The following is a 17,890-nucleotide window of genomic DNA, read 5'->3' on the forward strand; positions in this document are numbered from 1 at the left end:
CAGAGATTGAAAACGAAAATGCAGCTTGATGCTCGTAAATCTTTTCCCCCAGCGGGACACACCGCAGTTAATCATGTTCTCATGACTTATGCCTGTGTGTGTGTGTGTGTGTGTATGTATATCTATAAGTGTGTGTGTAGCTAGTGTCACTCAGAAGCTTGTTAACAACAAATTTCGAGCAAAACACGCTCATTGAAACTCAAACTGGAGGAGGCTCGTTTCCAGAAAAGGAAAAAGGAGAGAGCGTGTCTTTAAAAGAAATTAATCAAGCTCTACTTTGGCACGGGCAACAAAACTTGCGGTTTACGCTGCGTATGATAATCTCAGATGTGTGCTCCCCACCTCGGTGGAAAAGTAATCCTGTTTTCTTCCATTTTCAAAGACCCCAAAAATCAGTAATGATAAGTAGCTTCCGGAAGAGTTGATTTAAAATGGGAAAAACAGAAAGTCCCTGAAGCCAAAGAATACTGAGTGCTGCAGACCTGGGAAACCAATCACAGAGTTTATCTGTTAAACATCTTGTTTTTTTTTCGTTTTTTTTTTTATATCTCAGTATATATAGTTCTTCTTCTCAACATATGTACATGTATGTATTCCCCTGCTGCTTAACTTTTTTTTGGGGGGGGGGGCGTATAATACTTTTCTTGACTGTTTAGGAAGCTGTAATGGTGATTTGATGAGCACCAGAAGCTAATCTGAGCCAGGAAACAAAAGCAAACGAAAAAAAAGTCTGATGCTAAAAAATAATGACAATTAAAAAAAAAAAAAAGTGTGGAAGGGGTTGATGGCGGTGAGAGTGGAGTGGAGGGACGGGGCTAAAAAGGAAAACTGAAGAGGATAAATGGGGTTCAGGCCTCTTTGGGCAGCTGCCCAGGATCAGTCGGAGGGAACGGGAGGAGGAGGGACAAAGGGTGGGGGGGTTGGGACTAAAGGGAGGTGGCTCAGAAGGACCCATGAAGTTTTCTTATGTTTGTACTGAGAGAGAGAGAGAGTGTGCGGCGATGATTTGCAATATAAGGGTTAAAAAAAAGTTAGCAGACGGTGCACAGACGTGCAGACATGTTTGTACTCCATCTACGACAACACACAAAACTGTACACACAATATCAAAAGTGATGTCTGGATCCTGTGGTCCAAATATTCAAGGCGGGGGAGGTGTCTTTCACTGACAGACCAACACATGTTAATGAGCACAGATCCCTTTTTTTTGTGATGCAGCGTATCATCTGGCCACCACATTGAGGACACGACTTGATCTCCGTCATCTCCAGTAAATAGATGAGTCAAAGCTGATTTGTGCGCTGGCGCTGATTGAGGACTGATGGGGACGGAGAACGCCTTCAAAAGTCATCAGCATGTGGCTGGTGGCTGATGCTAAAGCTAGCACTCTGCAGATCAGCTGGCTAGATGGTTTAAAAAATAAATACATTTGAAATCACGTCACGTCAAGGTCATTTAAAAAGCATCATTGGGGAGAAAACGTAACGCCTGAACTGACTCCAGGCCACAAAGTTTATTTAAAAACAAACAAAAAAACAAAAAACCCCAAAACATTTTGATCCATGTTGGATCTTCCTGAGTCCAAATGCTTATCCTGACAAAATCTGATTTGGATCGATGGCTTGGCACCAACGTGCAGGCGTAATGTTTCTCATTAGCCGTCTGAACAACAAAGCAGAATATGTGCTTCTCGTTGGACTTTTGAAGCAACGATTTGGAGACGGAGCTTTTGAGCCACATGGCACCGTTTTCCATGTCACAGTATCCTAAATAAATATGGATTTACATCCACATTCATCTCAACACACAAATCACTTCATATTATTTACACAAGGATGATTCAGCAAACCTCAGTGGTTACTCTGGAGTTAGAGCAGATTCTGTAATGCAAATGCAAAGTGAAACATTAGCGCTTTAGTTAATATACAAAAACACTGCCAAGACTTTTAATTACTTTAACTGAAAGTACTCTTTCACCGAGACACAGCATCATATTCCTGTTTCAATAATTTCTCTGTTTTTTTGCCATCTGTTGCTGTTGGCCTTGTTAACTTGTTTTTGCTCTTGTGTGCTGGAAAAGCCACCATTTGCTCCAATGTGCACCTGTAGGGGGCTTTTATTGTGAAATCACTGGCTGAATTGGTCTGAACAGTACTTCGGTTAAAACTCTTGATCATGTTGCTGTTTTTAAGTGACGTAATGACAGCAGTATTAAATTCAGATTTGAAAGTACAGACACACTGTCTCTCACCTTCACTGTGGTGTAGTTGCTGCTCTCTTGCACATGCAGCAGGGTGCCGCTCTTGCTGCGCGTCCTGAATTTGACCTCCAAGCTGCTGGGGCCGGGACGGTCAGAAGACATCCTCTGCAGGGACTGCCTGAGCAGGACGTCCCGTTTTGGGCCCGGCTTCAGGGAGTAATCCAGGCGTCCGGTGCCATCCAGAGACAAGGCGGTGTCGGCTGTCATGTCTGCGGGGAAACGCATAAAGAATATCCTCAATCCGGCATGATTTCATACGAGCTTCACAGCCACCTTCGAAATATTAAAATATCAAATGCATTTTCACTCTGCTGCTGGCGGACGGACAGGTCCACATGATTTTCCTAATCCGACTGCCATAACCACAAATTGCTCCTCACACTCCACACCAGCGGTCACAAATATCTTCCTATAACTGAGAGACGGAGGCCAAACCCCGGCATTAACAACGGGCCATTGAGCAAGATGACTGGATCCAAACCTATACTGTCATGTGAAACATGGATTGATATCCCCGAGGTGTGAATTTAATCCACACTATTCCAGGTAACACAAATTGTGTGGATTTACGATGTAGCCTCTGCTAATGCTTTGACATAATGTTGTTTTCTACAGCTATCATTCAGTAACTCCAAAAGGACTGCATTAAGAGGCAGTAAAACCAGGTTAACCTTAACGAACGTAAAACATAAATCCAGGAAACGAGTTAAAACACCGCTGTTCGAGCTGGCTATCGTGGAACAGCTTTTGTTGCCCATATACTCGATGTACAACCTTGCTGTGAGTCTAAACTGCTTCACAATAAAAGCACAGTTTGTAGACACTGAAGTCAATGGTGGAAATAGCTCAACTAAAACTAAAACCTTATTGTCATGTTAGTGACCAAACTACTAATTTTGCTTGATGTTCAGCTACTTAGCTGGCTAGCATTTTACTGCTTAGCTTGCCGGCTACAGTACAAACCTAGAATAAATCAAACAACATGCCTATTACAAGTTAAAATATTATTCAGATCTTTTGCCAAATGCACCAAAAACATGGCCGACAGACATTACCTGTTTCTAATTGCTGTAAGGGTTGAAATAGCACAAGCTTTTGGACCCAGACTCTTGAAACTATACTTATTGTTTTGTTATTTTTGTTTCCTGAAGTCGGAGCACATGACGCTGACAGTCTGTGTTTGAGGAACACTGTGCTCCGATCTTGTTTCGTGCTACAAAGCAAAACAGCAAATCTCCCACAAAATCAAACCTGATCGCAAGCAAAGACAAATCCAATGTGGACTTTTTTTTTTTACACTCAGGAACGATTCTGTTTGTTTCCAACAATAATATGAACATGGCTAAATATGGTCCTGCATCTTAGACAGAAACTGGGCTACACATCTCTGGCAGCTTTCTTTAAGCCTTCAAAGTTCCTCCGGTTTGTTGCAGCCTTGTGATGTCGAGGCTCGCTGCACAAAACTGGTTTGAAAAAGAAAGCTGAGAATGCAGCGACTTGGCCTAAATTAAGCTACTTGGTGCAGTTTGATGACTTATGAGGGGAAGGTCATAAATAATCATGACAGAGTATTCCTCAATAAGTGCAACCTCAGCAATTAAAATACAATTCAAAGGCGTAATGCTTACATTTCTCACAGAACTTCCCAGTGAAGCCGTCCACGCACTGGCACTGTTGCCAAGACCAGTGGTCCAAACAGGTGCCCCCATGTCTGCAGGGGCTGGTGGTGCAGGCTCCTTCCAGTCTCGGACATCTGCGGACACAAACCATACACAAAGTGACAATCAGACAGTGAGTTTGACAAGTCAGCCGCATAGTCAGCGGCCAGGCGGGAGGCTGTGGTGGGGGGAGGAGGGGGTCTGCTGTAAAAGAAATTCCCTGCAAAAATAAAAGAAAAAAGGGGGCAGACGAGCTGTGATTTCTCTCAATGTGTGGCAAATACCAAAAAAAAAAAAAGGAGAAGAAAAAAAAAACAAACCCATAATGAACCCCAGAGAATTAGCATATTAAAAGATCTGTCCTCGCCTCGCTATTCACTCGGAAGACAGAACGGTGAGAAAAAAAAAAAAAAAAAAATTCTCTGGAATTCTGCAGTTGCTTTGCCTTGTCAAAAATCTGCCATTGGATTTAAAAAACATCTTTTTAAAAACTCTCAAGAGGGGTTGAGAGTGTGAACAGATGTCCCACAGCGAGAGTCGAGGAGGTTAGACAAGACGGACGGATGAGAAAAAAGAGGGAGACGATGGATAAGAGAGAGAAAGCAGGACAGTGGGCGGGATGTCGGATGGAGGAAAGGCGGGAGGGGGGGGGGGCGGAGGACGCAGACCTGTCAAGGATGCCGTGTGATGCCAGCGCCTGACTGGGCTCCAGTGGGCGGCCATTGACGGCGAACTCCATGATGCAGCCTACGAAGTCGTGGGTGGCGACCTGACCGCGACGATGAAGGACAGGTTCTATTGACCTGACGCCTCCCACCGAGAGCCTGTTGGGCTGCACGTCCAGGATCCTGCGCACACACACACACACACACACACAAAGGCAGTTTAACAAAAGCATAGAAAACACTCTAATGCACTAAAAAATACAAAAGCTCACAAATATACATGTAGTATTCACAGATCTGCACACACACACACACTTACGACAAAAAGACACTGCGGGTCAGTGAGTTTCACAGCAACACGGACTCGAGACGCTTCCAAAATAAACCTTCTGCAGACCTTTCTGGCCCTTTCTAATCTGCCAAATCTATCTGCCTCTTTTACTCTCGCTCGCATACTAAGACACAAACGGTCAAAAACACACAAAAACACATGCACAGTCTCGATTGTTCGCCCCACAGGGCCTGGCTCAGAGCTGTCTGTGCGTTCAGGCTGTGATCATCCAGTAATTAAATGAAGGTTTACATCATATATTGTATATTTACAAAAGATGACTTCATTTTGCCTTTGAGACTGTTTGTGTTGTTTGTTTTTTTTTTTTTTATGGAAATGTCGTTAAAGTATATGAATTCTACATAATGTGTTTGCTTTGTAACCAGATCCTTTGACAGTATGGCTGGAATTAAAGACTCAGTCTTCTTATAAATGTATTTTATATCTTAAAGAAGACTGCAGTGCACATTTTCCAAAATGGATGGTAAACCATACGAGTTTTAGATTTTTGAAGAATTTTTTGGGATGAGATGGAAAACTTAGGAGGAGTCATTATTCAATGATCCCCAACCTGGGAACGCTAAATGGGTCATTTGGATAAAACTGAGGGGTTGCCAGGTGATAGATTTTGCTTTTCTTCTTGTGAATTTCTGCAGCACTTTACCTCTAGATATCTTTTAAAAGATATGTAAAATTAAACAAAGGGCTGCCAAACCCGATTAAAGCGCATCCAGTGATGACAGCTCGAAAGCAGACACCGCTTTGCTTTCAGGCCATAACGGTTTAAAGTCTAAATCCACCAATGAAAAATAATGTATTCTGCATTAGATCAAACCTCCACACCGCTGACTGTGTGGTGTTGATTCACTGCACAAAGAGATTGTTGTCAGTTCAGAGTGCCGTGCAACAGCTGTAAAAAATTAGGCAAATATGTTCAGACCAGGTACGTAAAAAAAAAAAAAAAAAATCATTGGATCTCTTTTATTTTAAAAGACATGGAAAGTTTCATGATTCAGTTTTAGTTTTCCAGATCTTGGAAGTGAAACTATAAACAGAATCTTAACCTGTATGGCTGGATGATAGAGACGAGACGTCTGTGTGTGTGTGTGTGTGTGTCTGTGTGATTGTCTCACCAGTCAGTGTGTACTGCCACGTTGCTCACAGCACAGTAGCCTGGTTCCTGATCATCACCACACAGGTCCACAGTCAGGGATGCAGCCTGCATAACAACAAAACAAACACACACACACACACACACGTCACATGTGATTTTCTTTAACATTAACAGCTGTAAAGTCACGATGCCCAGAACTGTTTCTGGCAGACTCTGACTGACAGAGCTGGAACGCCAACTATCCGCGTCGGTCAATGCTGCTTCGTGGCAGATGGCGACCCCTCAAACACTCAATCAGTATCACTCACTCCATCGCTCTTTATAATCAGTGTCATGTGGAAGGGCCTGTCTCGCTTGCTATGGTTGTCTCGCTCTGTCCAACTTAACTTTCAGTTGTAAAATATTTTTCAGAGGCGTGAACGACGGCCGATTTCTCATTGGTGTAGGTGAGTGTCGATGGGTGGGGCCTAAGCCGGTCCGTTAACGAAGGGAACGCGGGCTCGTCCAGGGATAACTGGACTCTTACTTAGTTACACATCTGCAGAATTTACTAATGTTCCTTGGATGCCTCACAGGCAGACATGATTAGGGGGTCCACTCAGGGGATTTTGCATCACTTATTATTCTCATTGAGGATCTCTCTCTCGCTGTAAAGTGTATTGCTTATATCAGTACATTGAATATGAAGCTACAGCCAGAACACTGTCAGCTGAGTTTAACAGCTAACTGTCCAAAGGTGGAAAAGAAACACAACTTCCTGAAAATCTAACACTCATTAAGACAATCTGCTTTTTTTTTTTTTTTAGAAGACTTTCTCAGATAGTGAAGTTAACTGTGGAGACCGGATTGAAAAATGTCCAGTGTTGAAACAAAACTTCATTGTGTGCACGTCTTTAGCACTACAAAAACCATGTGAACGTTTTAGACTTGTGGGCATAAACCTTCGCTCCAGAGTTCTGGTCCCAGCCCTCCATTTCTCATCGAGTATTTGTGTAACTAAGTCATGTTCAATGGTTAGTGTGAAGCTTTGTTCACCACAGAGCACGCAGGCCAATTATTTTATATCATTCCATTACAGTGGCTGATGGGAGAGTGGCATAAAAAAAAACTGCCATACGTTACAGCAAACATTTCCTATTTCCCGTTAATGACACTAAATCTTTTGGCCAGATGTGGATTGTTCAACCCCCCCACCCCCTCCCGGCCCTAAGAGGGAGCGACCTTATGAAGAAGAAAAAAAAAAAAATGGGCTGCCGAGGAAACTGTCCGGAAAAGTGTGTGAAAGTGTTGAAAAACCGGAGCGAGCACGCTCCACCTCTCCTGGATCCTAAGTAAACACGGACCACACCGACCCGGATCCTTGACACAAATCATCCAGGAGATCACGACCCCACCGAGCGAGCGCACACACTCTCTTATGCAAACTTGAGGCGAACACTCGTGTGGGTACGAAGTCAAACACACACACATCAACATAACGAGGAACAATAGGACTCATTCGTGACTCTCTGAAGAACCACATGAACATTTTATTAATGCCTTTCGCTGTGATCAAAGCAGCACAGCCTCCTCTTATGTACGCTGTACTTACTGTCAAAACGTCTAATACTGTGGTGGAGAAAGCATTCAAAAACATTTTTCTCCGAGGACCCCCGCCTCCCCATCGCTCCTTTGAAATAAAAATCGTCTGTAAGACGAAGGGATGAGTCGTTTGGGTGACACTGAACAAAGTCAATAGTTTGTTTTTGGACCTGACTGAAATCGCCGCGTCGCCGTCTGTGTTGTGCTTCTTCCTCCGGACAAATAAAGTCCAGCTAACTGAGTCGCCGCTGGTGCTGATCAGGTACAGCGAACACTGATCTGTCAAAGCGCATTCTGCAAACTTTGCTCACAGAAGGTTCGTTCTTTGATCTGATTAAAAGCAAACTAGCTGTTTCAGATGTTTCCAGCTGTGATCTTTTATTCCGACAAGCAGTTGCCGTGAAACCGTCACGCTCTGTGTTATTTAAATGTCATTTCACCTATTTTACTCATCTATCATTCTCCTACTAATCCCTAAAGGGACGTGCAGTTTGCTTTATTTCTATTTGTCCAGGTTTTAAGACCACTCCATCCACCCTCATACAATGGAGGTGATGTGAATTAAAAAGATGTGGTGTTTAAAAATATGAAGCACTCTGATTTGTTCTTCACAAAGTACATACAAGTTATCGCAGCACGACACCGCCTTGACACCGTCCAAGTCACGTCAAACCTCTGACTATTTTTCTTTCTTTTTTTTTTTTTTTTTTTTTTTAAATCAGCTGATATCTGACAAGAGGACTTCAAGCTCTGCGGTGTCTCCTATTTCTTTCCCTCGGGCGACACAGGTGTTGATGATCTGAAAGGCTCACCTACATGTGGCCTTCAGCAAGACAAAAAGTTTGCGGTGAACAAAGTTTGCTGCATCTGCATCGAGGAAATGTCAAAGTCCCTCCATCACCCCTCCGTCTATCCAGCTCTCCTGCCTCTTTGTAAGTATATTAAGGGCAAAGGCCAGAAAAAATACAAACAAAAAAAGGAAGTGAGGTTTAGCACGAGGATATAAAATGTTTCTGACCTAGTTACTCAGGTTTTAACAATTTACATTGGAAACCAAATGTGGAAAATATTGAAAAGTCATTTGACTCTCAGTTTACTCTCCTCTTCTAGTCCTTTTTAAAATGACTCAAAAATGAAGGAACATTGTCAAATGTCCAGTCCAGGATGTGAAGTTTGAGATGCTGTTTGGTCTGATTTGAATTTGCCAACATCCCGTGTATCTGCGTGTCTAAAAACATTTTGAAAACTTTCCATCCTTTACTCACAAATCCATTTCTTATATGTCACATATTGCAAATGCGATCGTTGGTGTGACTCAAGCACGAGGTCCAGTTGCAGACAATTTGTGTTACATTTATTGTACTGGACTGTAACAGCGTTTCTGTTCCCTTGGATCACTCGGACTCTCAGAATCAGTGCAGGGCGGGCGTCAGCGGCTTCTCTCCGCTCGTGACGCCGCCTCAGGATTCAGCTGAGAGCAGATCTCGACTCTGACCGCCGAAATGACCCGCAGCGGCTTCTGCAAACATAGGGTTGGCTTTTACGCCACCTGAGGGAGTCTGCACTTCAGGCTCGACCCCTTCGAGGACACCGACGCGACCACCTCCGGGAAACGCCGACATAATCGAGGCTGTCAACGTGTGCTGGATTTCTTTCCATCCCGTCACTCTGCACCATCTCAAAACTGACAATTTAACGATTTTACCAGCTTCCTATGAAACTCCCAGCACGCAGTGAGAATCGACAGATCTGAAGTCCATCAGGAGAGCTACGTTATAGAGAGCCTGACAGAGCATGGCTGAGTTTTTTCCCTTCTTTTCTTGCCACTGCTTTGCTGGCAGGGAGAAGCTGCTCATTCAGAGCGCAGGAGACGGCTTTCAGGGCCGTTTTGGATCCATATACTGTAAATCACAACAGGCAATAAAATATAATTATAAGCCATGAAAACCATCAAGCTGAGCTACCCATGGTTTTAGGAGAGTTTAATTATCATCTGATGGTGCAAAAAAGAAGATAAGGCCAAATTTGGATTCAGTTTTATGGTGTAAAAAGCCCAAGACATAAATACTATTGGAAGAGCAGCACACCATCTCAGTCCATGTCATGCGGTCCGTCTCAGATACTGTTCTTGCAACTAGACCCATTACGAATTCACAGAATGAAACGTTTTGTAAGAATGCATGACGAACAAACAGACAAACTAACTAAATAAAAGGATGTGAGCTCATTTCTACCACATAAAGAGGCGATATTACCATCCCGGCTCTCCTGGCGATGACTGTGTGGAACTGCCCGTCCGCAACTTTTATCATGGTCATCAGCTTATAAGTTCCACTTCCCAGGTTGAAGGAGAAGTGCATCCGTCCCTCCACGATCTCCAGGGCCAAGAACTCCGCCTTGTCTCCAGTCTGGTTGTCGTGGTTGTACATGAGCAGCGCGTTGTTCTTCAGGGTGGCAAACTTAATATAAATGTAGTTGTTGTTGGGATCCAGAGACGGAAACTCCATGTAGGAGAGCTCCTCAAAGCCGTAGCTGTTCAGCTCACAGTGTTTGCCGAAAACCCCTGAGGACAAAAACAGAAGAATCAGAGAGGAAGCCAATGAATGATTTACAGCGATAAAAATATCTGCAGATAAAATGGAATCTTTACTGAACAATTTTATTTTCTGTATTGCAGATCACTAGTTTGAACTTTCAAAAGGTTTCCCAGGCTAATTAAAGACAGCAGCAGAGAGAAGCATGAAGGATGGAGACACAAAATGAAACAACAGTGTTCACATTTGCTTAAGAAATCACAGAGTAACTTTTCTTTGCTTTAAGGATCTGAAATTGCCCATCTTGCATTTCAATTTGCAAGGCCTCCCTTAATCTCTGCAGTGTTTTCTGCTATGTACTTACCAAACGGACAATGACAGTAATAGCCATCCACCCGATTCTGACAGGACCCGCCATTAAAACACGGGTTACACTCACAGTGATTGATGATGGAATCACACGTTTTGCCTGGGTTCACAAAACAACACAAATTAAAATGGATGGAGTGGCAGGCAACACAGAAGAACAAAAAAAAACTAAACAAACAAAACAGAAACCCCAATGGGAACACACTTCATTTTCCCCACAGGCGATGCCACGCAGGCCTTTCATCACCTCACTGCAGAAAAAAAAATCATCTTTGAAACTTGTGCTTATCCTTAAAGTCCTACTCTTTTAAAGCAAATAACCATAAAAAATATAAACTCAGGATGTCACTTGTTATAGTGTAAGTGTACTTATTTTTCCTTGAAACGATGCTATTTTGGAATGCTTTGTCGAAAAGCTTACATCATTTGATCCAATACAGCATCTTGAAACTTTCATAAGGGGGAAAATAAGAAGTGACCTCAACCAACTGGCAGATTCTTCCCAGTGAAAATAATCAGATTTTTAAACTCTTTGCAAAATTGAATTATATTTGCATATGGCTGTTTTTTTTTTTTTCTTTCTTTTTTTGGCAGCACAAATACACAAGCAGGTGCAACGAACGGGAATCATATATAACACATATGCAGGTGAACATGTGCATGAGTTGGAATGTGATGCACATAATAAAAATAATAGACCGTGGAAAGACAAAAATGGGATTTGGGCATGGCACAGTGCACAAAGACTGACACTGAACAAAAATAGGAGAAGGTTGTAAATCCAGAGACAAGTTGCTTAATGGAGGTCGATTCCACCGCCAAAAACTAGGAGGAGGCAAACAGGAAGTCGAGAGTTCACCGTGAGGGCAAGCAAACTACTGTAAGTCAATAGGTGCATTTCTTCAGCAGGGTCACTGGTCTCGATGAAACCCAAAGATCTGCGGTCATTTTTTATCGTCATAATAAAAAGGGACAGTAATGACTTGACTCGAGGCAAATCGCCTGCTTTGAAAATGTCTTTCAGATGCTGCAGTCGGCAGCTGGACAACATGCAGGGTTTAAACGACTGTTCTGAGTAATTCCACTTAAAATCCACTCCGCTTTTATCAAGGGTAATAACGCAGTGTATTAATTACATTTCCAAACTAAAAGGCCTGACTGGAGCTTTTATAAAACTGCTCATTTGTCATACAATCCGAAACGGAGCCAAATGAGAAATCCTTGATTATGAAATCCTTCTGTATACAGCTGGATTAGAAACGTATCTGTGTGTGGTCATAGCTGCATGCACAAAGAAATGTGATCTTGAAATGTGAACTGAGCATGGAGTCTACAGTCCGGTCCTAACTGGGGTCAACTTTGCATCATCCTTTTTATTAAAGCAAACATGGCAGGCTGATATGCATCAGAGCTGATACCCCCTTAAAAAGTAATCTGAAAACCAAACTACTTTTGGCATCCGTGCTTGTACGCTATGGCTACAACACCTCCTGGAAACATTCAGAGGCAAATATTTTCCTTGGACCTGACGCTGTGTCTGTCAGTACATTATTGTGTGAGCGTGTGCATGTGTGTGTGTGTGTGTGTTTTTTTTTTTTTTTTCCTAAACCCAACACAAGTGACCGTGTGGTCAAAATAAAGTGCAGCTCGTGCGTGTGTAGTACCTGCAAAACCAGATTTGCAGAGGCAGTTGAAGCCGCCGGGGAAGTTCTGGCATAGCGCCCCATTCTTGCAGGGATTGGAAAGGCATTCGTTGATGTCTCTCTCGCAGGCCATCCCGGTGAAACCTTCGGGGCAGGTGCAGGAGAAACCTCCCACCAGATTGTGGCAGGTGCCGCCATTGTGGCAGGGCAGCGGCTGGCACTCATCGATGTCGGTCTCACACAGAGCCCCTGTGTATCCCGGCCTGCAGCTGCAGGCGTAGGGCTGCAGGGGGTGGTTGGAAACAAGGATTACTGGGACACTTTCTTCTGTCTTCATATCAGGCCCGACGCTGAGGCGCCGCTTGCAGCTGCCTCCATTCTGGCATGGGTTATGTGTGCAAGGATCATGGTCCACCGCATCTATTTGCACCCCGCTCTGTCTATATAAAATGTCCTTGATACTCTGGAAGAATGTGGCCACGCCGCTGGGGTTGACATATTGTCCATGGCCCCGTTTCACAGCTGCCATCAGGAAGGTCTGATTGTTGAGCTCAAACGCTCCATAAAGCAGCACCCCTGTCCCCAATCCTGCCAGCTGAGAGTTGGCAATGCGTAAGAAGCTGAGGTAGTGGTTCGTAAGGAAGTTTCTGACCCCTTGAGAGTTGAGTCGGATAAGTATGCTGTTGTCCACCGTGGCGTTGTTGAAGCCCATGAAGAGGACTCTGGCTGTATTGCTGACCGAACCGTGGACGCCGTCGCTGCTACGGACGGTCAGTTCAAACGTTCCATCTGTTGAACGGGCTTTAGAGTTGAGGTTGCACGTTCCGGTTGGGATACTAAACAGACCAGAGGACGGAGGGATAAGGGAGCAGTGGAACCTGTCCTGAATGTCAGGGTCTTGGGGTTTCACATCTCCCAGAGAACCTCCAGGAAACATGCTCCCAAAGTAGTGCACTAAGATTTCCATGGACCTCGGCTCTGACGGGTTGTCGTTCTGATCGTTTATTTTGACGTGGATCGTTCCTGTGGAGGACATTTGAGGCACACCAGAGTCCTTGATCACAACAGAGAGGTAAAAGTCACTAATCTGTTCTCTGTCGATCTCCCGGCTGGTGGTTAACACCCCGGCTGGACTGAGGCTGAAGTAGCTGTTAGCAGAGCCAGAACTGAGGAGACTGTATAAGAAAGGGCCTTGGTTGGGGGGTAAATCTGGGTCGGCGGCTTTTAATGTCGTGACTGCAGTGCCAGCTCTTTGGTTCTCCATTACCTCTGCGTAGGCGGTTGTCAGAGTTGGACCGTTATCATTGATATCTTCCAGATTCACAATCAGGGTGGCACTTCCGGTTGCGGCAGGCGTGCCAGTATCCACGGCTAGAATGGTCAAGTTGTACACTGGGGTAGTTTCCCTGTCCAGCTCTGTGGCCACAGACACTTGGCCAGTTTTTGGGTTGATCGTGAAAACATTCTTATCAAACTCAGGAGCGATAGAGTAAGAAAACCTGCTCCAGCTCGGGACAGAGTCTGAGTCCTCAGCGCTCACAAAGGTAACCAAACCACCTGGTGCGAGGCCTTCGCTGACCTGCACATCATACAGCTCTTGGGTAAACACAGGGGGGTCGTTGGCATCCAGAATCGTGATATTCACAAACACTTCGTCAATGTCTGCCCCACGGATGCTTCCTGCGTTCTTGGCCAGCACCTTCAAAGAAATCTTTTCCTCTTTCTCACGGTCTAGAGTACCTGTGACATAAATCTGGCCTGTTTTCCTGTTGATGCCAAAGCCATTCTTACTGCTCTTTCCAAAAATGAGGTAGTGAACCACTCCATCGCCTCCTTGGTCCCGATCACTGGCGAACACTTCCCCGACCACTGTGCCTTTTGGAGCAGCTTCAGAGATTTCAAAGTAGTACTGTTTGGAGACAAAGCGGGGAACGTATTCATTGGCTCCCTTCAGCTGAATGTTGACATTGGCGAAGCTGCAGCGCTCCTCGTCTGGGACATTGAAGGCCTTCACTGTTAAATGGTAGACCTGCTTAGCCTCGTAATCCAAGAAGCCCTGGGTGGTGATGGTGCCGGTATTTGGGTCAATAACAAAGAGGTCACTGTCTGATGATTGTATCACGTAGGCCATGACCGCGTTTGCACCAGAGTCGCGGTCGATGGCGTTCATTTTGACCACAGTGGTGCCACTGGGGACGTTCTCCTGCACGATGGGGTAGTACTCGTCAGGCTCAAACACCGGGGGGTTGTCATTCACATCAGTTACGTGCACTGTGACAGAGACGTAACTGGTTTTTGCAATCCAGCCACCATCAGTGGCTGAAACCCGAAGCTCATGTTGTTGTTTCTCTTCAAAGTCCAGAGGGAGGGCGAGGGATAACACTCCAGTTTTACTATTTAGTGCAAAAAGGCCCTTGTCATTGCCTGAAGTTATATTGTAAGTAATAAGGCCATTCATTTCTTTGTCTTTGTCTCTGGCAGACAGAGTCCTAATTGCCGTTCCCACGGCGATGCTTTCGGGCACAGTGGCTGAGATTTGGCTTTGCGAGAACTCAGGCGTGTGGTGGTTTTCCTCTGTGACCGCGATCCGCACCGACGTCTGCGCCGACAGAGGAGGATTTCCTCTATCGCTCGCTGTGATGCCAATGAGGAATATCTTTTTCATGTCAGATGTGAGCGAAGAGGCAACAGTAATCCACCCACTTGTTTTGTCTAGTTTGAATTTACTGGAGCTGTTTCCGCCCGTTATCACATACTCAATCTCAGAATTAAGGCCAAAGTCTTTTTTATCCTGAGCCACGACTCTGATCAGTTTGGTGCCCACCTTGACACTTTTGGTGACAGGAGTGAAGTAGTCAGGGGACTCGAACTCTGGAGGATTATCATTACTGTCTACAATATTTACAATTACTGTTGTCTCACTCATCAAAGGCTTGACTGCCCGGTCCGAGGCTGTCACGATGAAGCTGTGGCGGTTTATATTTATGCTGCCAGCGCCTGTCGAGTTCTGATATTTTAACTGCTGCTTCACAAAAATCTCTCCAGAGCTGGCATTGATTCTGAAAAACTCTGACTGGGACCGGATGAAATAGAAGATCTTGCCGTTGAAACCCTCATCGGGATCCACGGCCGAGACCTGTGTCACCAGGGAGCCCACCTCTGTGAGCTCGGGGTAGTCCAGGTAGTAAGAGGGACGGCTGAACCTGGGGGCGTTATCGTTAATATCTGTTATGAATATGGTGACGTCTGTACTGACTGTCCAGCCAGAGTCGTGGGCAGACACTTTGACAATGTAATGATCGGTGTCCTCCCTGTTGAGCGGTCTACTTACTGTTATGTCGCCTGTGTTTGAATTAATATTGAACGGGAGACTTGTATCTGTAATTGAGTATCGACTGATGGCGTTTGAACCGGCGTCCTCGTCTGTGGTAGTGACTCTGGTGACGGTGTAACCCACAGGTGCATTTTCAGCCACTGAAGCGCTGAAGATTTTGGAAAACCTGGGGGCGTTGTCATTCACATCCAGTACATTGATTAGCACTTTGACTGCCGTGTTCTTGGGCGGCAAACCCCGGTCGGTGGCTTTGACTTTCAGGGTGTACTGGGCCACCTTTTCTCGGTCCAGCGGCCTGGTGGTTCGGATCTCTCCGGTCGCCCGATTGATGCTGAAACTGTTCTCCCTGTTGCCGTCGATGATGGCGTATTCCAGCTGTCCGTTAGGCCCGCTGTCCAAATCAACAGCTGAGACCATCAGGACCCGCTGAGGTGAGAGGTTCTCCAGTATTTCAGCGTGGAAAGGATCCTTATCGAAGACCGCGTGATTATCATTCACATCCAGCACGGTTATTTCCACTTTTTCATAAGAGGAATAAGGCGGGAAGCCCTGATCTCGGGCCTCGACCCAGAGAACGTACTTCTGTATGTGTTCGTAGTCCAGCGGGTGTCTGACTGACAGCTCGCCTGACAGCTGGTCAATATGAAAAGCATTATCCAGGTTACCGCTGGCAATGTAGTACGACAGAGGTCCTCCCCTCATGGAAGACCCGGTCACCGTGGTAACCACGTGGTTTGTCGGCTGGCTCTCGGGGAACGTGAACATGCGCTCCTTCACCTTGATGACGGGGAAGTTTCCTCCGGTGACGAAGCGGACGGTCACAGTCGTGGTATCCGTTTTGGGATTGGTGCCGCCATCTTTTACCCGGACGGTGAGGGTAACTTCGGAGCTTCCTGTCAGCCTCTCGTTGGCAGTGATCGCACCTCTGACGGGGTCGATCTTAAATTTCTCAGAGTTGCGACCCGTCAGGGAATAATGCAGCTGGGCGTTGGATCCCGAGTCCTCGTCGGTGACAGTGACGGCAAAGACCAAGGACCCTGAGGACACAAACGAGGATAAATTAGTGATTTTTTTTTTTTTAAAGTTGTAATCTCACACAAACTTTATTTAAAAAGCAAGTCAAACTTTTAATTGTTAAAAACTAAGGTAAAAGCTGAACCTGGAAGTTTTTCAAATGACAACAGGATGCCCACGCTGTCGTGTTTCACTAAGCAGAGGCAAAGTCCAACGCTGCCATTTTAATTAAACCTCGCATAAGAGCACAGAGAGAACAGGTGCAAATCGTGACATTTTGCCGGTCCCTTTAAAGTCACGTACTGACCTGCCGCCGTAGAGGCTGGGATGTGGGTGACATAGGGGTGGTGGTGGAAGCGTGGAGGGTTGTCGTTGATGTCAGCCACCGTCACGGACACGGTGGCGGAGCTAGACAGGCCCTCTGGCTGCCCTCCGTCGGTCGCCACGACAAGCAGCTGGTAATTAGCCCTGTCTTCGCGGTCCAGCAGGGAGCTGGTAATAATCTGTCCTGTAGCAGGGTTGATGGAGAACTGGCCGTGACCTCCGCTCAGGCTGTAGCTGTAGGATGATAAGAAAAGGACAAGTTACAGCGACACCATGCATTTGTGCTTCGATAAGTAAGGCACGGAAAATTGAGAATAATGACTACTAGGTGCCTTGCAGTGGATGTTTACAATTCTTGATTACATTCTGGTTTATCCTGTGCATCTAATGTACGTTTTGCAACTGTAAAGAGAAAATGTTTTTCTCAATCAGAATCTTCTTGGTTTCTTTACTCTGGGGCCATGGAGCTACTTCAGCTCATGAGCAAATCTTACATTGCAATGGGGTGATTGTGTTGTTATAGCTGTTTCTAATATAAATGCTGCCTGAGTCAAAATGGTGTCTGAGTCATTCCCCCGCCACAGTTTCTACGTCTTGTTCTGCTGCTGTGTCACTGAATGATGTTGGGTACTGTCCCCGTCTGGTCTATAGAGGGCACTGTTTCAAATGGCTTTCCAGAAACAGACTTAATAGAAAATAAAGCTCTGTAATGGTCACCATATTATCCTGGCGTGACATTAAAATCGGTGGGTGAACTGATTGAGGCATCCAGTTCCATATTGTATTAAATGCAGCCACTGTTTTCTACTTCGCTGCACACAGAGAGCCCCTGTGGTTCAGGCTGCATTGTCTGTTGAGACTGGAGAGCTCCAGTTTCCTTTATTTGATTTATCCTATTCACTTTGCTACAAAATATTGTGGCTGAGCTTCTTCTAAAAAAAAAAAAAAAAAAAAACAAGCCGTGCATATCGCATACAATACAAAGAAACAACACATACCTACTTAACAGCGCACAAAATAAAACTCATCAGCACTGAGGGGCCACAGTCTCCAGCTTTCAAAC

At 45.1% G+C, this 17,890-nt stretch overlaps 1 protein-coding gene across 3 annotated transcripts in view; it reads right to left on the minus strand.

The window, feature by feature from the left end:
- fat4 (FAT atypical cadherin 4) overlaps positions 1 to 17,890 on the minus strand; it is a 98,933-nt gene that overhangs the window by 5,060 nt on the left and 75,983 nt on the right. For 2 of the 3 annotated variants that reach the window (XM_029511777.1, XM_029511776.1), the window contains exons 8-15: positions 16,811 to 17,061; positions 12,177 to 16,526; positions 10,508 to 10,612; positions 9,865 to 10,172; positions 6,048 to 6,133; positions 4,587 to 4,766; positions 3,889 to 4,013; positions 2,252 to 2,469 (exon numbers count right to left, since the gene is read on the minus strand). In XM_029511777.1, coding sequence (XP_029367637.1) covers positions 2,252 to 2,469; positions 3,889 to 4,013; positions 4,587 to 4,766; positions 6,048 to 6,133; positions 9,865 to 10,172; positions 10,508 to 10,612; positions 12,177 to 16,526; positions 16,811 to 17,061 — 5,623 coding nt within the window. The remainder of the gene's footprint in view (positions 1 to 2,251; positions 2,470 to 3,888; positions 4,014 to 4,586; positions 4,767 to 6,047; positions 6,134 to 9,864; positions 10,173 to 10,507; positions 10,613 to 12,176; positions 16,527 to 16,810; positions 17,062 to 17,890) is intronic. The other variant, XM_029511778.1, reaches the window with a different exon arrangement.

Source organism: Echeneis naucrates, chromosome 10, assembly GCF_900963305.1.
Source record: "Echeneis naucrates chromosome 10, fEcheNa1.1, whole genome shotgun sequence".
In the NCBI taxonomy this organism is placed as follows: domain Eukaryota; kingdom Metazoa; phylum Chordata; class Actinopteri; order Carangiformes; family Echeneidae; genus Echeneis; species Echeneis naucrates.